The sequence below is a fragment of the Ranitomeya variabilis genome, chromosome 1, assembly GCF_051348905.1.
Source record: "Ranitomeya variabilis isolate aRanVar5 chromosome 1, aRanVar5.hap1, whole genome shotgun sequence".
NCBI classification, from domain to species: Eukaryota; Metazoa; Chordata; class Amphibia; order Anura; family Dendrobatidae; genus Ranitomeya; species Ranitomeya variabilis.
The window spans coordinates 647,924,823-647,946,261 of NC_135232.1; the positions used below are offsets into that span (position 1 = coordinate 647,924,823).

Genomic DNA, 21,439 nt, shown 5'->3' on the forward strand with positions numbered 1-21,439 from the left:
TATGTCCTGCATTTACCATGGCAGATATGCCCACAGCAGCCTTATCTCCGTGACCACCTCATTTTCTCACATCTGCACATAGTTTGATCTATGCTATTATACTGTAGATTGTATAAGGTGTGTAGCTCACGGGACGCCTGCCCAGGAAAGGAACTATTGTGACTGTCCTTGTTTCCCACGGAGGCATTTAAATCAAGGACATAAAGAGAAAACGAAACCGAGCGGCTGATCACATGATAGTGACGTCATCAAAGGACCTTTCCTGCTTCTGTTGCTGATCTAAATGCCCCGGATGTAAGATGTGCTGCATTAAAATTCTTCCCCCTCAAGAGGCTAAGGGAGAAGAAATGCACAATGTTGGAAAAGTTATGGCTGTCGTGTAAACAGAACCCGACGCTGCGGTATGGAGTGCCCATGCTGGTGAGCCCACAGTGCACATTGCGTGTGTTGACATGTAGTTAGGTTTGTACCAATGCGTGTCTGTGTTCTCACCCTGCACCTGCTTCACCATTGTGCAGGGAGGTTGTGTTTGCTTAATTTATGCATGAAAAGTTATAACATCTTCTTTATTTCAGTTTATCTCTGTTTTCAAGTTCTGTGTTTGCTGTCAGTGAATGGAAACACTCTTTGATTATATTCGTGGTCTGTCTTCCTATATACACCTAGTCCTGCGCTCACCTGAGAGGTGTGCAGGTAATAGTGGGTGCAAAGGGATTGTCCAGCAGGAAGAAAAAATATCTTTACATGTGGTTTAAAATATACTGTTAGAAAAACGTGCCCTGCTGGCAGCATCTCCTGACCTGTACCTGACAGAATGGTTGTGCCTGTATTGGCATGTCAGCAGAGCTGTTTGTGAGGGGGCTGGCTGATGGGATCCATGCATAGACAGGGAAGAGGGGCTGGCTGTCGGGATCCATGCATAGACGGGGAAGAGGGGCTGGCTGATGGGATCCATGCATAGACGGGGAAGAGGGGCTGGCTGATGGGATCCATGCATAGACGGGGAAGAGGGGCTGGCTGATGGGATCCATGCATAGACGGGGAAGAGGGGCTGGCTGATGGGATCCATGCATAGACGGGGAAGAGGGGCTGGCTGATGGGATCCATGCATAGACGGGGAAGAGGGGCTGGCTGACGGGATCCATGCATAGACGGGGAAGAGGGGCTGGCTGACGGGATCCCTGCATAGACGGGGAAGAGGGGCTGGCTGACGGGATCCCTGCATAGACAGGGAAGAGGGGCTGGCTGATGGGATCCCTGCATAGACAGGGAAGAGGGGCTGGCTGATGGGATCCATGCATATAGTAAATAGATCAATGGCTGCACTCAATTTTACTGTACTAAAGCAAGGAAATGTGCGACACATGAAATGTGAATAGCATAATGACTTGTGAAATCTATGAAAAAACACATGAGATGCTTAGCACAAGATTTGGCCAAAAATTGTGAGCCCATCCACCAAACGTCAAGGTAATCTCAGATCGGATGGGTACCTGACCTCTCTGCCTAGTGTGAACACTTACCTATGGCTAATAACATGGTAAAGCCTGCATTTATAGGAAGGTCGGAACCAACTGTGTTTTGGATGTAATTAAAATCACAGCATGGTGAAGGGCGGGGTGTTCAAGTCAGAAAAAAATAGTACATAGTAAATATAAGTAAACTGACTGAACAGCAATCTAGTCTGAACTGGTGCATAACCAAAAAAGTCTTACATAGCAAATAGATCAATGGCTGCACTCAACTGTACTAAAGCAAGGAAATGCGCGATACATGAAATGTGAATAGCATAATGGCTTGTGAAATCTATGAAAAAACACATGAGATTCTTAGCACAAGATTTGGCCAAAAATCCATGCATAGACGGGGAAGAGGGGCTGGCTGACGGGATCCCTGCATAGACACGGAAGAGGGGCTGGCTGACGGGATCCCTGCATAGACACGGAAGAGGGGCTGGCTGACGGGATCCCTGCATAGACACGGAAGAGGGACTGGCTGACGGGATCCATGCATAGACAGGCAAGAGGGGCTGGCTGACGGGATCCATGCATAGACAGGGAAGAGGGGCTGGCTGACGGGATCCATGCATAGACAGGGAAGAGGGGCTGGCTGACGGGATCCATGCATAGACAGGGAAGAGGGGCTGGCTGACGGGATCCATGCATAGACAGGGAAGAGGGGCTGGCTGACGGGATCCATGCATAGACAGGGAAGAGGGGCTGGCTGACGGGATCCATGCATAGACAGGGAAGAGGGGCTGGCTGACGGGATCCATGCATACACAGGGAAGAGGGGCTGGCTGACGGGATCCATGCACTATACAATTCCAATTAATTCATATCAGCTGCTGCAGATCCGCTTTTGTTTTCCTGAATAGGGGTTGGTCTGCATTACCCGACAGTGGCCGTTAAACAGTGACCACAATTGCTCTGTTCAGTGCTTGCATCTGACCACCTCTAATACTAATGGCAGCGACTCTCGCTCATCATTTATTGATCACCTATAATTAGGATAGGTCATCAGTATCATGGAATTCGAGAACCTTTGTTCTGCTGTTCTAGATTTCAGCCGCTGAATGTACATAAGCATGTTCTCATTCATTGACAGTAAGTAGAGAACTGATTTTCTGTACTACAGTCTAGAACTACCCTGAGGTCCTTTATAGACAAGGGTCTTTTAGCCTAAGTTCAGACCTTTTGTACTTTTGGTGTATATGTCAGGGAGAGCTCTCAACGCATGCAGCAAACATATCCATGTGGCCAAAGGCCTATGCCAGGTACACACAAAAAAGTAACGTCCTTCTGACTTATGTCAGACTGCTGTGTGTTGCGCCTGTTATTTTTAGAATAAGAGTCTTTGGGTAAAAATATGCTTTATTGTCACTCCATGACATGAAATTTAGCATAACCACAAGAAAACCTAATTTCTGCTGACTTGCATCCTTAGGTCGCGGTCACACTTGCGTGTGTAATGCGAGAAACTCGCATCAATACCAGTCACAGCTGTGACAAAGATCCATCTTAGGATCGAAACGCATCGCTAGACCATCAGTGCCTGTTGTGCACACCACATTTGATGAGGATTCTGCCGTTTATAATGTTTTAACTTTGAAGAATAAAGGAAGCATTTTAAGGACCTGGAACGCCTACCATTGTATGTTGCTGATTCACGTTAAGTCCTGACGAAGTTCCGTGCACTTTGGCAGTCGGTGAGCTGGCTAGGGTGTTCTGCCCATATTTTTTTTTTTAAAAAGATTGCCCCTAAATCAAACATTTATTGAATTGTCAAGAACTTCAAAGAGAGAAAGTTTCAGTTATAGTGAAGAAAGCTTCAGGACATCCAAGAAAGTCAAGCAAATTCAAGGACCATCTCCTAGAGAGGATTCAGCTACAGCATCGGTTCAGAAACGGCAGCAGGCAGATGTCTGTGCATCTGAATGCACAGTGATGTGAAGGCTTCTGGAGGCTGAGCTGGGGTCAAAAAGTACAGCAAAGAAGCCACTTTTCTCCTAGACAAAACATAAAGAACACACTGACATTCTGCAAGAAGTACAGGGACTGGACTGCAGAGGACAGGAGGTAAAGTTATTTTCTCTGATGGGTCAGCTAGAAGAATGATTGTCCACTGAAGAAAGGGTGAACGCCACCATGAGTCCAGTGTCTGCCAACAGTAATGTATCCTGAAACCCCTTGTGTTAAGGGTTTTCATCCATGGACCGGGCTCATTCTCAATGTTTAGGAACATGGCCATAATTAAAGATTGGGCTCTAAACATCCTCCCAAGAGCAACTGCTCTCAACCATCCAGGAGCAATTTGGTGATGAACAAGGCTTTTTCAATTGTGATTTAGACCATGTCACAAGGCATAAGTGACAAATAAGCGGCTCGATGAACAAAACATTGAAATTTTTGGTCCATGGACAGGAAACTGCCCAGATCTCGATCCCATTGAGAACCTGTCGTCCATGCTCGAAAAGAGGGTGGAGAAACAAAAGCACAGAAATTGTGATAAACTTTGAGCACTGATTAGAGTAGAATGGACAGGCATCTGTCAGTATTTGGCCCAGAAGCTGATACCCAACCGCCAGGGCGGAGGGCAGAAGTCTTGAAAAATAAGGGACAACACAAAAAATTGAGTCTTTGCAAAAACTTGATGCACACTTCTCAGTATTAAGATTGGTACACCAAGAAAGAAAATTCATGGAATTCTAAAATCATAGCATGGATAGCCATGTTAATGATCTGAACATGGTGGGAAAAAATGGAAGCAAAATCTTCAAAACCTCTGGCTTTATTTGGTATGGCTTTTCACAGAAACACAAAATAATTACTGTCATGTAACCATTCGGAATTTACAATCTAAAAATACGAAACAATACTGCATATAACATTTAAATTTTTATTAATAATTTTAAAGGGAACCTGTCACCCCGTTTTTTTCGTATGAGATAAAAATACCGTTAAATAGGGCCTGAGCTGTGCATTACAATAGTGTATTTTGTGGACCCTGATTTCCCACCTATGCTGCCGAAATACGTTACCAAAGTAGCCGTTTTCGCCTGTCAATCTGGCTGGTCTGGTCGGATGGACGTGGTGACATCGCTGTTTCTTCCCCCAGATCTTGCTTATTTTTCCGTTGGTGGCGTAGTGGTTTGCGCATGCCCAAGTGCCGAATCCACTGCAGAGTTGTGAGGAAAAAGAGCGCGATCTGCGCTATTACCCTAGTGATCGGTGGGGGCGGCCATCTTCCTGTGGCCGCGCGTGCGCAGATGGAGCGCTCTGCTGCCCGGGGCTTCAGGAAAATGGCCGCGGGATGCCGCGCGTGCGCAGATGGAGATCGCGGCGGCCATTTTCCTGAAGCAGAGTTCGCATCTCGGCTTCAGGAAAATGGCCACCGCGATCTCCATCTGCGCACGCGCGGCATCCCGCGGCCATTTTCCTGAAGCCCCAGGCAGCAGAGCGCTCCATCTGCGCACGCGCGGCCACAGGAAGATGGCCGCCCCCACCGATCACCAGGGTAATAGCGCAGATCGCGCTCTTTTTCCTCACAACTCTGCAGTGGATTCGTCACTTGGGCATGCGCAAACCACTACGCCACCAACGGAAAAATAAGCAAGATCTGGGGGAAGAAACAGCGATGTCACCACGCCCATTTGACCAGACCAGCCTGATTGACAGGCGAAAACGGCTACTTTGGTAAGGTATTTCGGCAGCATAGGTGGGGAATCAGGGTCCACAAAATACACTATTGTAACGCACAGCTCAGGCCCTATTTAACGGTATTTTTATTTCATACGGAAAAAACAGGGTGACAGGTTCCCTTTAACCCCTTAACGACCGCCGATACGCCTTTTAACGGCGGCCGCTAAGGGTACTTAAACCACAGCGCCGTTAATTAACGGCGCTGTGGAAAAAGTGAATAGCGCCCCCCAGAGTCGGATTTTCTCTGGGGTCTCGGTTGCCGAGGGTAGCCGAGACCCCAGAGAACATGATTCGGGGGTTTTTTACCGACCCCCGAGTTGCGATCGCCGGTAATTAACCGTTTACCGGCGGTCGCAACAAAAAAAAAAAAACGCGATGTGCCGTTTAATTTCTCTGTCCTCCGATGTGATCGCACATCGGAGGACAGAGAAATGGGGTCCCCGATGGCCCCCGATAGCCCCCCAATACTTACCTACCTCCCCCGGTGCTCCTCGTGGGTCCCCATGGGCGCCGCCATCTTTTTTCCGGGAAAAAATGGCGGGCGCACGCGCAGTACGCCCGCCGCCCGGCACCCGGAAGATCTTTGGGGTCTCGGCTGCCGGGGGTAGCCGAGACCCCAAAGAACATGATCGGGGTCGGTTTGCACCGACCCCTGTTTTGCGATCGCCGGTAATTAACAGTTTACCGGCGACCGCAAAAAAAAAAAAAAAAGCGATCTGTATTTCTCTGTCCTCTGATGTGATCACACATCAGAGGACAGAGAAATAGGGGGATTCGGGGACCCTAACATACTCACCCGGTGTCCCTGGGTCCTCTTCTGTCTTCTCCTGCCAGCCGGCTTTTTCCTTATGGCAGGCGCATGCGCAGTGCGCCCGCCATCTGCTGCCATCTGCCGGCCGGCAGGAGAAGACGAGTTGGGGCTAAAATTAGGGTTAGGGTTAGAGTTAGGGTTAGAGTTAGGGTTAGGGCTAGGGTTAGGGCTAGAGTTAGGGTTAGGGTTCGGGTTGGGGCTAAATTTAGGGTTAGGGTTAGGGCTAGGGTTAGGGTTAGGCTACTTTCACACTAGCGTTTTTTGGCTTCCGTCGCAATGCGTCGGAGAAAAAACGCATCCTGCAAAAGTGCTTGCAGGATGCGTTTTTTCTCCATTGGCTTGCATTAGCGACACATTGCGACGGATTGCCACATGTCGCATCCGTCGTGCGACGGATGCGTCGTGCTTTGGCGGACCGTCGGCACAAAAAAAGCTACATGTAACTTTTTTGTGCGACGTGTCCGCCATTTCCGACCGCGCATGCGCGGCCGGAACTCCGCCCCCGCCTCCCCTCACAATGGGGCAGCGGATGCGTCGAAAAAACAGCATCCGCTGCACCCGTTGTGCGGCGCTTACAACGCTAGCGTCGGTACGTCGGCCCGGCACACTGCGATGGGCCGAGTACGACGCTAGTGTGAAAGTAGCCTTAGGCTTCTATCACACTTGCGTCGGTACGGGGCGGTCGCAATGCGTCGGCCCGACGTACCGACGCACGTTGTGAAAATTGTGCACAACGTGGGCAGCGGATGCAGTTTTTCAATGCATCCGCTGCCCAGTCTATGTCCTGGGGAGGAGGGGGCAGAGTTACGGCCACGCATGCGCGGAAATGGCGGACGCGACGTACAAAAAAAAGGTTACATTGAACTTTTTTTGTGACGACGGGGCTAAAGTTATGGTTAGGGTTGGGGCTAAAGTTAGGGTTGGGGCTAAAGTTAGGGTTAGAGTTGGGATTAGGGTTGGGATTAGGGTTACGTTTGGGATTAGGGTTAGGGGTGTGTTGGATTTAGGGTTTTGATTAGGGTTATGGTTAGGGTTGAGATTAGGGCTGTTTTGGGGTTAGGGTTGTGATTATCGTTAGGGTTGTGATTAGGATTATGGATCGGGTTAAGGATTAGGGTTAGGGGTGTGTTGGAGTTAGGGTTGGAGTTATAATTTGGGGGTTTCCACTGTTTAGGTACATCAGGGGGGTCTCCAAACACGACAGCCAATTTTGCGCTAAAAAAGTCAAATGGTGCTCCCTCCCTTCTGAGCTCTGCCGTGCGCCCAAACAGTGGTTTACCCCCACATATGGGGCATCAGCGTACTCGGGATAAATTGGACAACAACTTTTGGGGTCCAATTTCTCTTGTTACCCTTGTGAAAATAAAAATTTGGGGGCTAAAAAAATCTTTGTGGGAAAAAAAAATATTTTTTATTTTCACTACTATGCATTATAAACTTCTGTGAAGCACTTGGGCATTCAAAGTTCTCACCACATATCTAGATAAGTTCCTTGGGGGGTCTATTTTCCAAAATGGGGTCACTTGTTGGGAGTTTCTACTGTTTAGGTACATTAGGGGTCTGCAAACGCAACATAACGCCCGCAGACAATTCTATCAAAGTCTGCATTCCAAAATGGCGCTCCTTCCCTTCCGAGCTCTGCCGTGCGCCCAAGCAGTGGTTTACCCCCACATATGGGGTACCAGCATACTCAGGACAAATTGGACAACAAGTTTTGGGGTCCAATTTCTCTTGTTACCCTTGTGAAAATAAAAACTTGGGGGCTAAAAAATCTTTATTGTTAAAAAAAAAATATTTTTTATTTTCACGACTCTGCATTATAAACTTCTGTGATGCACTTGGGCATTCAAAGTTCTCACTACACATCTAGATAAGTTCCATGGGGGGTCTAGTTTCCAAAATGGGGTCACTTTTGGGGGGTTTCTACTGTTTAGGCACATCAGGGGCTCTCCAAACGCGACATGGCGTCCGATCTCAATTCCAGTCAATTTTGCATTGAAAAGTCAAATGGCGCTCCTTTGCTTCCGAGCTCAGCCATGCACCCAAACAGTGGTTTACCCCCACATACGGGGTGTCGGCGTACTCAAGACAAATTGTACAACAACTTATGGTGTCTGTTATGATTTTCCTAATGGCAGGGAAATCAAAAATAACAAACAGACTAGCTCTCGGGTGATGGAAACTAAAGTGACCGTGACCTGAACCTGACACAACCCTGGAAGTAGCCGGGGAGTGTTTCCTACGATGCCCTAGACACCACGCGCCAGCCGGAGATCTAACTACCCCTATCAGAGGAATATTCAGGCCTGCCTTACCTCCAGAGATGAACCCCAAAAGGAGATAGCAGGCCCCCACAAATATTGACGGTGAGTCAAGAGGAAAAGACATACGTAGGATGAACAGCAGATTTAGCACAGTGAGGTCCGCTTACTAGATAGCAGAAGTACAGGAAAGAGTTACTTCACGGTCAACTTCAAAACACTACTCAAAAACACCATCCTGAAATTACTTTAAAACTCCAGTGACAACTCATGCCACTGGAGTGGCAATTTCAGTCCACGAGAGCTTCCAGCTGCAGAGAGTCACATTGCAGATAGCTGGACAAAAAATAACATTAACTAGGAACAAAATTCAACTTAGCTGAACTGGAACTTGAGGCAGGAGAATGCAACAGAATGCTACTGATACATTGTTGGCCGGCATAGGACCAGCAGCCAAGCAGCCTTAAATAGGAAACTCCCCTAATGGGTGTCAACAGGTGATCAAGGATAGAAGAAGGCAAATAAGTGGCAATACCATAAAACACCACCGGGGGAGCCCACAAACAGAATTCACAACAGGTGTCCATTTTCTCCTGTTACCCTTGGTAAAATAAAAATTTGGAGGCAAAAAGATCATTTTTGTAGAAAAAATGCGATTTTTTATTTTTTTATTTTCACGGCTCTACGTTATAAACTTCTGTGAAGCACCTGGGGGTTTAAAGTGCTCACCACACATCTAGATAAGTTCCTTAAGGGGTCTAGTTTCCAAAATGGTGTCATTTGTGGGGGGTCTCCACTGTTTAGGCACATCAGTGGCTCTCCAAACGTGACATGGCGTCCGATCTCAATTCCAGCCAATTCTACATTGAAAAAGTAAAACGACACTCCTTCTCTTCCAAGCTCTGCGGTGCGCCCAAACAGTGGTTTACCCCCACATATGGGGTATTGACGTACTCAGGAGAAATTGCACAACAACTTTTGTGGTCTAATTTCTCCTGTTACCCTTGTGAAAATAAAAATTTGGGGGCAAAAAGATCATTTTTGTAGAAAAAATGCGATTTTTTTATTTTCACGGCTTTACGTTATAAACTTCTGTGAAGCACTTGGGGGTTCAAAGTGCTCACCGAATATCTAGATAAGTTCCTTAAGGGGTCTAGTTTCCAAAATGGTATCACTTGTGGGGGGTTTCCACTGTTAAGGCACATCAGGGGCTCTCCAAACGCGACATGGCATCCGATCTCAATTCCAGCCAATTCTGCATTGAAAAAGTCAAACGGTGCTCCTTCACTTCCAAGCTCTGCGGTGCGCCCAAACAGTGGTTTACCCCCACATATGGGGTATTGACGTACTCAGGAGAAATTGCACAACAACTTTCGTGGTTAAATTTCTGTTTTTACACTTGTGAAAATTAAAAAAAATGGTTCTGAAGTAAAATGTTTGCAAAAAAAAGTTAAATGTTCATTTTTTTCTTCCACATTGTTTCAGTTCCTGTGAAGTACGTAAAGGGTTAATAAACTTCTTGAATGTGGTTTTGAGCAGCTTGAGGGGTACAGTTTTTAGAATGGTGTCACACTTGGTTATTTTCTATCATATAGACCCCTCAAAATGACTTCAAATGAGATGTGGTCCCTAAAAAAAAAATGGTGTTGTAAAAATGAGAAATTGCTGGTCAACTTTTAACCCTTATAACTCCCTAACAAAAAAAAAAATTGTTTCCAAAATTGTGCTAATGTAAAGTAGACATGTGGTAAATGTTATTTATTAACTATTTTTTGTGACATATCTCTCGGATTTAAGGGCATAAAAATACAAAGTTTGAAAATTGCAAAATTTTAAAAATTTTCGCCATATTTCCATTTTTTTCATAAATAATCACAAGTAATATCGAAGAAATGTTACCAGTAACTTGAAGTACAATATGTCACGAAAAAACAATCTCAGAATCAGTGGGATCCGATAAAGCGTTCCAGAGTTATAACCTCTTAAAGTGACACTGGTCAGAATTGTAAAAATTGGCTCGGTCATTAAGTACCAAATTGGCTCTGTCACTAAGGGGTTAAAGACATGATTACAAAACAAGATTTTAACAGGAAAAAAAGGATAAAGCAAGATAGGGGCTGCTGTTTAGTTTATAATTAATATATCCATTATAGTCAATTTCTACCAATAGTAAATAATGGAAAACCTCAGATAACTACCGTAAATAAATATCCTTATTTAATGAGAAAGTCAATACAATGAATATGATAATAAATAATGAATATTGAGTATGAATACTGATGAAAATCTGTTGCTAAAATGCACCATATTGACAAAATAGAGCATATAATGAATATACCACATCTAAGAGCATGTACCAGGCAGAATAAATAGTCCCTCTATGAAGGTTACTGGGGCCAATGAATTTGAAACACTATATGCTTTTCATAGTTGAAGCAAAATATAAGGGTATTTTAAGAATGATCACCAGAGGTCAAAAATAAAATCTTTAACAACAAGCACCAAACGGTTAAATGTCTATTAGCATATATAAAGTGACCAGTGCTGAAAAGTGATGCCTTGAGGTAGTTGGAAAAAAAGTGCTTGCACATAAATAATGTACAATGCTGAAACCATCACTGATTGTGGAAACTTCACACTAGACCTCAAACAGCTTGGATTGTGTGCCTTTCCACTCTTCCTCCAGACTCTGGGACCTTGATTTCCAAAGTTTAGTGTGATGGTTTGGGAAACCATGTCATCTGCTGCTGTAGGTCCACTGTGTTTTATCAAGACCAAAATCAGCGCAGCCTTCTACCAGGAAATTTTAGAGCACTTCATGCTTCACTCTGCCGACAAGCTTTTTGGAGATGGAAATTTCATTCTCCAGCAGGACTTGGCACCTGTCCACACTGCCAAAAGTACCAAGACCTGGTTTAAAAACAACAGTATCACTGTGCTTGATTGTCCAGCAAACTCGCCTGACCTAAACCCCATAGAAAATCTGTGGAGTATTGTCAAGAGGAAGATGAGAGACACCAGACCTAACAATGCAGATGAGCTGAAGGCTACTATCAAAGCAACCTGGGCTACCATAACACCTCAGCAGTGCCCTACAGACTGATCGCCTCCATGCCACGCCGCATTTATGCAGTAATTGATGCAAAAGGAGCCCCAACCAAGTATTGAGTGCATTTACTGAACATTTCGGATTTTAAAATCATTTTTCTTGATGGTGTTATAAAGTATTCTAATTTACTGAGATAAAGACTTTTGGATTTTCATTGGCTGTAAGCCATAATTATTATTATTTATTTATATAGCACCATTGATTCCATGGTGCTGTACATGAGAAGGGGTTACATACAAATTACAGTTATCACTTAAAGTAAGCAAACTAACAATTACAGACTGATACAGAGGTGAGAGGACCCTGCCCTTGCGGGCTTACATTCTACAGGATGGTGGGGATGAAGACAATAGGTTGAGGGTTGTAGGAGCTCCGGTGTTGGTGAGGCGGTAGCTTCAGTGTAGGCTGTAGGCTTTCCTGAAGAGATGGGTTTCCAGGTTCCGTCTGAAGGATCCGAATGTGGTTGATAGTCGGATGTGTTGAGGCAAAGAATTCCAGAGGATGGGGGATATTCTGGAGAAGTCTTGAAGGCGGTTGGGTGAGGAGCGGATAAGTGTGGAGAAGAAAAGGAGGTCTTGGGAGAACCGGAGATTACGTGAGGGAAGATATCGGGAGATTAGTTTAGAGATATATGGAGGAGACAGGTTATGGATGGCTTTGTAGGTCAGTATTAGTAATTTGAACTGGATACGCTGAGGGAATGGGAGCCAGTGAAGAAATTTGGAGAGGGGGGAAGCGGGGGAGTAGCGAGGAGAGAGATGAATTAGTCAGGCAGCAGAGTTAAGGATGGACTGGAGAGGTGCAAGGGTGTTAGCAGGGAGGCCACAGAAAAGGATGTTGCAGTAGTCAAGGCGGGAGATGATGAGGGCATGCACAAGCATTTTAGTAGATTGACAGTTGAGGAAAGGACGGATTCTGGAGATATTTTTGAGCTGGAGGCGACAGGAGGTGGAGAGAGCTTGGGTGTGCGGTTTGAAGGACAGGGCAGAGTCAAGGGTTACTCCGAGGCAGCAGACTTGCGGTACGGGGGAAAGCGTGATGTTGTTATTTGCGATAGATAGGTCAGGTATGGAAGATCTATGAGATGGAGGAAAGATGATGAGTTCAGATTTGTCCACATTGAGTTTGAGGAAGCAAGAGGAGAAGGAGCATATGGCTGATAGACACTCCGGGATTCTGGACAGCAGAGAGGTGACGTCTGGGCCAGAAAGGTAGATCTGAGTGTCATCAGCATAAAGGTGCTACTGGAATCCATGGGACTTGAGTTGTCCCAGGCCAAGTATATAGATTGAGAAGAGTAGGGGTCCTAGAACAGAGCCTTGGGGGACTCCAACAGAGAGAGGGTGGGATGAAGAGGTAGTGTGGGAGTGGGAGACGCTGAATGTGCGGTTGGAAAGGTATGAGGAGATCCAGGATAGGGCGAGGTCTTTGATGCCAGAGGAGGAGAGGACCTGTAGTAGGAGTCAGTGGTCAACTGTGTCAAAAGCAGAGGACGGGTCTAGAAGGAGGAGTACAGAGTATTGCCCGTTAGCTTTGGCTGTAAGTAGGTCATTAGTGATTTCGGTCAGGGCTGTCTCAGTGGAGTGATGGGGGCGGAAGCCAGATTGTAGATTGTCAAAGAGCAAGTTAGATGAGAGGTGGGAGGAAAGTTCAGCGTGGACGTGCTGCTCCAGGAGTTTGGAAGCAAATGGGTGCAGCAATATTGGGCGATAGCTGGACATAGCTGTTGGGTCGAGGATTGGCTTTTGAAGGATAGGCATGATTGTGGCATGTTTGAAAGCAGAAGGGAAGGTGCCTGAAGTTAGTGATAGGTTGAAGAGGTGGGTTAGGGATGGGATAAGTGTGGTGGTAAGGTTGGGGAGGAGATGGGATGGGGTCAAGTGCACAGGTGGTGAGGTGCGATTTGGAGAGGAGACAATTAAGCCCTCCTTCAGTGATCTTGGAGAGGGAGGTTATGGGGTTTGGGCATTGGTCTGGTATACAAAGGGGTTGTGGTGGTTGAACAATGAAGACTTGCCTTGTTTGCCAGTAAAAGAAGAAAAAGACACTGCTATATAAAGAAATGCACACCATCAATATCATATGAACATACAAAACACTTTATTGGTATAAGCAATAAAAACATTTAAAATCAATACGTCACTACGGACCATCTGGACAACCAATACATATATACACTCACCGGCCACTTTATTAGGTACACCATGCTAGTAACGGGTTGGACCCCCTTTTGCCTTCAGAACTGCCTCAATTCTTCGTGGCATAGATTCAACAAGGTGCTGGAAGCATTCCTCAGAGATTTTGGTCCATATTGACATGATGGCATCACACAGTTGCCGCAGATTTGTCGGCTGCACATCCCAAAGATGCTCCATACAAGGCAGGATGGATCCATGCTTTCATGTTGTTTACGCCAAATTCTGACCCTACCATCCGAATGTCGCAGCAGAAATCGAGACTCATCAGACCAAGCAACGTTTTTCCAATCTTCTACTGTCCAATTTCGATGAGCTTGTACAAATTGTAGCCTCAGTTTCCTGTTCTTAGCTGAAAGGAGTGGTACCCGGTGTGGTCTTCTGCTGCTGTAGCCCATCTGCCTCAAAGTTCGACGCACTGTGCATTCAGAGATGCTCTTAGGCCTACCTTGGTTGTAACGGGTGGCGATTTGAGTCACTGTTGCCTTTCTATCAGCTCGAACCAGTCTGCCCATTCTCCTCTGACCTCTGGCATCAACAAGGCATTTCCGCCCACAGAACTGCCGCTCACTGGATTTTTTTTCTTTTTCGGACCATTCTCTGTAAACCCTAGAGATGGTTGTGCGTGAAAATCCCAGTAGATCAGCAGTTTCTGAAATACTCAGACCAGCCCTTCTGGCACCAACAACCATGCCACGTTCAAAGGCACTCAAATCACCTTTCTTCCCCATACTGATGCTCGGTTTGAACTGCAGGAGATTGTCTTGACCATGTCTACATGCCTAAATGCACTGAGTTGCCGCCATGTGATTGGCTGATTAGAAATTAAGTGTTAACAAGAAGTTGGACAGGTGTACCTAATAAAGTGGCCAGTGAGTGTATATATACACCCAATAGTATCTAGCCTGTCAATGAATAACATTTACTTAGGCAGTTATAATAATAGCATCCTGCCTAGCGGCTCATGGGGAATCTAAATAACCAAAAAAGCTCCCATGTGCATAGTGGGACCTGAGTGGAGCTATAAGGGCATAGTGCCCACAGCAAGATGCAACCCACCTATGTTGAAACGGGCTGAAGTGTCCAGGGGGCTGAGTGGACCGTGACCCCACGCGTATCGCCTCCCGAATGAGGCTTCGTCAGGGGAAGTTCCCAACCTACCAATCAACAGTGTATATATACATGCATCATTAATGTCTTAGGCACCTACCGGTGTGTCAAAAACTCGTAATCCAGGGGCGGGGCTAACGCGTCACTCCCCGCCGGAAGTGACGTGCCCCACAAGGCATAGCGGTGAAAGACGCAGAGCGCCTGCGTACATAAGGGATAGATACCGGAAAATAATCGCGCATGCTCAATGCGAAGTAGGGAGAAGCGCACTCAAGAGTATAAAGTGTGCGCCGCTCCAGCGCACGTACATAGGACAATAGACCTATAATTGGATCGCATCTGCATCGTAATAACCAGGAGGGCATTATCAAGGATGACATAATTATCCAATAGGAAGCAACAATCATGAGGGATAGAATGGTGTTGCGATAATACGTATGCATACCCATGAAATCTCAGCCAAAAACCGCCAGAATAAGCGGTCCAATCGGATAAACTCATCTGCATGACCGCAATAATAGATGAATAAATTAGCGCACATATAAGATTGCATAATTAAAAAGACAATAATACAGATGTGCCCACATATAAGTGGAATAAGCGACCCCACTGTGTATACCCGGGCATAACAAAGTTAAAAATGATGAAAAATAAACAAATAAAGGGGCCCCTTTATACTAAGTACCGATTCAGCTATTGAATATGAAAAAAGAGTTTTTCTAAGGAATAACATGTATTAATGCTTAAATATGGATCCAGGGGGTGTGTGGAACAGCCTAACCAATGTCCCATATGTCACCATACCACACACCATGGTCACCAACTACATACAGGCACCACAACAGCTCCCCAAAGATACACATAGTCACATCATCTCTGTACAGTCACGACCATATATACCCACCACATGTAAACCACATGTATACACAGTACCACCCAGGTCATGTAACCACGGCACAGTTTCTCATATCACCCTAAAAGGGGGGGGTTCAAGCGTACATCATACACCACCATAATTCAATAATATTGTAAAGTAATCCATATTATAAATATTTATTTATTGCTCATAATATATCAAAATGTCATCGATAAAGCGCATCCAATGAAAGGTAAGACTCTGACCCCGGTAGCGGCCCATTTTTTAGCATACCATTCATGCAGTGTAGTTAATACACGGGTGATTGGACTGGAAAAAGTTTCTATGTCAGAGAGGGGGGGCTCCCCTAAGAAACGTTTACTTCAAGTTGAATCGCGGTGGATTTTTAATTTGGGATCTGTCACGCCTACAGGTCTAAATGAAGAGCTTTTATTCACCGGCTTCCTTGGTTAAAATCATGACTTGGAGGACTACTGCAGCATCTCGTATTATGTGGAGTTGAAGCAATGAGAGACAAATATATGTGACTATTGGAACATCTCGTATCATGTGGAGTGGAAGCGACAATGGATGAATATGTGGGCCCCAGGATATATACCAAGTATACATTGTGTATGGACTTCTTTTGGGATTTTTTGCCTTAGGACTCTCTATGGAATTTATAACATTGATTTTGTTCTATATGGTCTGGCTTTGGCTCATGGGGGGTAACTTAGACGACCCTGATCGGCTCATGGGGATGGATATAGTACATGTGCTTTTGATATGTGGGACGGACCCAAGTGAGCGGTCCTGGACACGGGTTCCCAGGGCCTTTTTTGTTGGGATGGGTTGGTTCAATTCATGAGCCCCCCTTTTGGTCCTGACACTATATATGGGCCTTCTCTTTCTCTTAAAAGTACTCTCCCGTTATTCCAATATTTTTCACTGTTATTGGTCTTAGAGAATTGTCTATTAGGTCATCTTAGAACCTTTAGTGGACAGTATGGTATAATACAATGTCTGTTCAGGGAAGTATATTATGACCTTTTATTCACATTTTGATATATTATGAGCAATAAATAAATATTTATAATATGGATTACTTTACATTATTATTGAATTATGGTGGTGTATGATGTACGCTTGAACCCCCCCCCTTTTAGGGTGATATGAGAAACTGTGCCGTGGTTACATGACCTGGGTGGTACTGTGTATACATGTGGTTTACATGTGGTGGGTATATATGGTCGTGACTGTACAGAGATGATGTGACTATGTGTATCTTTGGGGAGCTGTTGTGGTGCCTGTATGTAGTTGGTGACCATGGTGTGTGGTATGGTGACATATGGGACATTGGTTAGGCTGTTCCACACACCCCCTGGATCCATATTTAAGCATTAATACATGTTATTCCTTAGAAAAACTCTTTTTTCATATTCAATTGCTGAATCGGTACTTGGTATAAAGGGGCCCCTTTATTTGTTTATTTTTCATCATTTTTAACTTTGTTTTTGCCCCCCCCATCTGCGTGTACTCGGGAATTATGCCCAGGTATACACAGTGGGGTCGCTTATTCCACTTATATGTGGGCACATCTGTATTATTGTCTTTTTTATTATGCAATCTTATATGTGCGCTAATTTATTCATCTATTATTGCGGTCATGCAGATGAGTTTATCCGATTGGACCGCTTATTCTGGCGGTTTTTGGCTGAGATTTCATGGGTATGCATACGTATTATCGCAACACCATTCTATCCCTCATGATTGTTGCTTCCTATTGGATAATTATGTCATCCTTGATAATGCCCTCCTGGTTATTACGATGCAGATGCGATCCAATTATAGGTCTATTGTCCTATGTACGTGCGCTGGAGCGGCGCACACTTTATACTCTTGAGTGCGCTTCTCCCTACTTCGCATTGAGCATGCGCGATTATTTTCCGGTATCTATCCCTTATGTACGCAGGCGCTCTGCGTCTTTCACCGCTATGCCTTGTGGGGCACGTCATTTCCGGCGGGGAGTGACGCGTTAGCCCCACCCCTGGATTACGAGTTTTTGACACACCGGTAGGTGCCTAAGACATTAATGATGCATGTATATATACACTGTTGATTGGTAGGTTGGGAACTTCCCCTGACGAAGCCTCATTCGGGAGGCGATACGCGTGGGGTCACGGTCCACTCGGCCCCCTGGACACTTCAGCCCGTTTCAACATAGGTGGGTTGCATCTTGCTGTGGGCACTATGCCCTTATAGCTCCACTCAGGTCCCACTATGCACATGGGAGCTTTTTTGGTTATTTAGATTCCCCATGAGCCGCTAGGCAGGATGCTATTATTATAACTGCCTAAGTAAATGTTATTCATTGACAGGCTAGATACTATTGGGTGTGTGTGTATATATATATATATATATTCCAGATGGTCCGTAGTGACGTATTGATTTTAAATGTTTTTATTGCTTATACCAATAAAGTGTTTTGTATGTTCATATGATATTGATGGTGTGCATTTCTTTATATAGCAGTGTCTTTTTCTTCTTTTACTGTGTTATTATTACTGCTATTTGCACCCTCTAAATTGTATATTCTTATGGCTGTGCGCTGTTTTTTCTGATATCTTGCCTTGTTTGCCACACACTTTAAAAATAAGATCGACCAAAGTCCTCAGCAGAGATGAGGGAGGTTGGAGGGGGCAATGGGGGGCGGAGGAGGGAGTTAAAGGTTTTGAATAACTGTTTGGGGTTGTAGGATAGGGAGGATATGAGGGTTGTGAAATAGGCCTGTTTAGCAGAGGTGAGAGCAGATTTAAACGCGAGTGTTGCCTGTTTGAATGCAGTGAAGTCGTCTTGCGAAGGTGTTTCCTTCCAATGCCGCTCTGCAACCCTGGACAGTTGCCGGCGCTTTTTAGTGGTGTTATTGTGCCAGGGTTGTCTATTGATACGTCGCACTCTGCCATGAACGAGAGGGGCGACCGTGTCAATAGCTGATGCGAGAGTGGCATTGTAGAAAGCAGTGGCAGTGTCTGTGTCTTGGAGTGAGGATATGGATGCCAGTGGTAGGATAGTCAGAGAGTGTGTGGGAGTCTAGGTGTGCAAGGTTTCTGCGGGGGTGCGCATGTTGCTGGACATGGGTGACCGGTGAGGAGGACAGGGATGAGAAAGTGAGCAGATGGTGGTCGGATAGAGGGAGAGGGGAGGTGGTGAAGTTAGATAGAGAGCAGAGACAGGTGAAGATCGGGTCTAGTGTATGTCCGTCTGTGTGGGTGGCTGCGGAGGACCACTGAGTAAGTCCAAAACATGAAGTAAGGGACAGAAGATTGGAGGCTGTTGACTGAGGGGTATCAGTGGGGATGTTGAAGACACCCATGATGATGGTGGGAATGTCAGCAGAGAGAAAGTGAAGAAGCCAGTTGGAGAATTGGTCAATAAAGGCAGTGGCTGGGCCTGGAGGTAGATATATGACGGTCACTTGGAGGTTGGAGGGAGAGTAGATGCGGACAGAGTGGACTTCAAAAGAGGGGAGGATAAGGGAGGGTAGAGGTGGGATTGGGTTAAAGGTGCAGTTAGAAGAAAGGAGAAGACCCACTCCTCCACCATGTCTGTTGCCGTAACGAGGGGTGTGGGTGAAGTGGAGGCCGCCGTAACACAGCGCAGCGGGGGGAGGCAGTGTCAGAGGGAGTTAGCCATGTTTCTGTGAGGCCAAGGAAGGCAAAATTGCGAGCGAGAAAAAGGTCATAAATCACATGAAGCTTATTGCAGATTGAGCGGGAATTCCAGAGTGCTCCAGAGAGAGGGAGCAGGAGGGTGGGCATCAGGGGCACGGGTATTATGTTGGAAAGATTGCGGTAGTTCTTATTACCGTTCGTATAATCATCAACATTAACAGAAATAAACACTTGAAATAAATCACTCTGTTTGTAATGACTATGTAATATGAGTTTCACTTTTTGTATTGAAGATCTGAAATAAATTATCTTTTTGATGATATTCTAATTTTATGAGACGCACCTAATATATTTCAGTTCAGTTGTTTCTGGCCTTCTTTCATGGTACTGACAGCTCCCCTTTTCCGTTGTGTTGGTGACTTGTATCAACGCACTGTCCTGAGTTCAGAGAAAGCTCCAGACAGCCAGTCCTCTTCAAGCATATCAGTTGTCATGTGCCAAAGCCGAGGAGTAAGCTGTGCCCCAACATCAGAAAAAGTGGATCTTCTGGGATTGTGAGAGAGGATCTGAAATCGAGCAAACGTAGCAATGTTCAGAACTTTTAGGTATATCAATAAATGTTATCAATTTAACCAAAGAACTTATGTTCCCTGACATATGCCCTTTTTTAATGCCACATTTACATGTTCAGTGTTTTACATCAGTATTTGCAAGTCAAAACAAGAGGGAAAAGTATAATGGAAACACGTCACCACTTCTGTATTTATCACCCACTCCTGGTTTTGGCTTACAAATACTAATGTAAAATACTGAACGTGTGCTAAGTCTGGAATACTTATCTAAGTCATGTTCCTTGGACCTGTCTTGAGCATTTCTTGCTTATTACAGTCAGTGAGGCTAGAGATCAGAATCTTTACTGCACGGTTGCCATTTTTTCGGGGATACTGCAGATTTTGTGACCAGTGCCCTATAGCAGTTGTCTGTTTCCCAAGAATATACAAAACGTACATTCTTCCTCACTCCGGCATGATCTCTGCTCAGAAGTGTGTCCCATGCTGATTTTTACAGGGCTACTTAGCAGGAGACTTGTGTCGCCTGCTGTATAGTTGTTTGTTTTGAAATCTGTAAAACCCAAAAAAAATTGGGGAGTTTCTAAGTACTTTCTGGGGTCAATGCACTTGATAAAAGTTTTAACATTATTATTTTTTTTTTTTCAAAAAACACATCTGCAAATCCTGCATCAGTTATTACAGATTTGGTATGTCATTTTTTATTTATTATTATTATTATTGTTTACAAATTACAACAACTCCTAGTACATGCACTGTCCATGCTGACATTGAGCTCTCCACTGAAAACTATGCAAAAACAATTGACGAGTAGCAGATTGAAACTCCAGAAAACTTCCACAAAGAAATATTTCATTTTTGTGTTTTTTTTTTTTTTTTTTCTCTTTCCCTCTTCTCTGCACAAGTGTGCACTGGAACCTAGCCCCTTCAGTTTCTATGCATCCAACAATCACTGATGTCATCTGAGACTGCAGCCCAATTGGGTTTTTTTTTTGTTTTTCCTGTGGACCACAAAAAATTACAGAAATGTGAATGGCCGAATAGACTATCATGAAACTACAAATGGCACTCGTACGAGAACATGGGACGTGTGATTGACATGATAGGCAACTACACAGAAACGTAAGGAGCTGTGTAACATGATTTTTTTTTTTTTTTTTTTTTTTGTAACCCTGGTCCCCATAGTCTTTTCATGACCCCACAGTTTTTTTGCTGGAAACAGGTGCCTAATTAATGCAGTTGCTCATTCTTCCATGTCTTCGCAGGGCACTGTTACAAGATTAAACAGGTGGTTTGGGGATATATCCGACAGATGTAGTCTCCTACTTTTTCCTTCAGGGTGCAGCTGATGTTCTTAGCAAGGGATCTTGCATCATTTGAAGATTTATAAAGTTTTATTTCTTAAGGAGAAAATAATAAAACTTGTGCTCAGGTTGCTGTGCTCCTGTTGAAAGGGTCTTCTTTTCTCTTGTTAAGAGGGTAAAGTTGCTTATAAAAAAAAAAAAAAAGCAACTTTACAAATTCAAACTCCTCTCTGGTATCAAGAATGAGCAGATTTTTAATTCTATTGTTTATACCAGCCACCGCTGCAGATGATCAGAAGGGGCCAGTTTCCTAACATGCTGCCTATTTGGGGAGAGGGTGCGACTCTGCTAC

General features: G+C 44.9%; 1 protein-coding gene across 3 annotated transcripts in view; it reads left to right on the forward strand.

Annotated features, from left to right (window-relative positions):
• The first annotated feature begins 218 nt into the window (after positions 1-218).
• Positions 219-21,439, forward strand: part of COX16 (cytochrome c oxidase assembly factor COX16) — a 143,861-nt gene continuing 122,640 nt past the window's right edge. For 2 of the 3 annotated variants that reach the window (XR_013215556.1, XR_013215557.1), the window contains exon 1: positions 242-420. Coding sequence is in view for 1 of the 3 variants with exons in the window: in XM_077262292.1 (XP_077118407.1) it covers positions 355-420 (66 nt within the window). In the remaining 2 variants the exon portion in view is untranslated. Of the gene's footprint in view, positions 421-21,439 lie in introns of all 3 variants that reach the window. The other variant, XM_077262292.1, reaches the window with a different exon arrangement.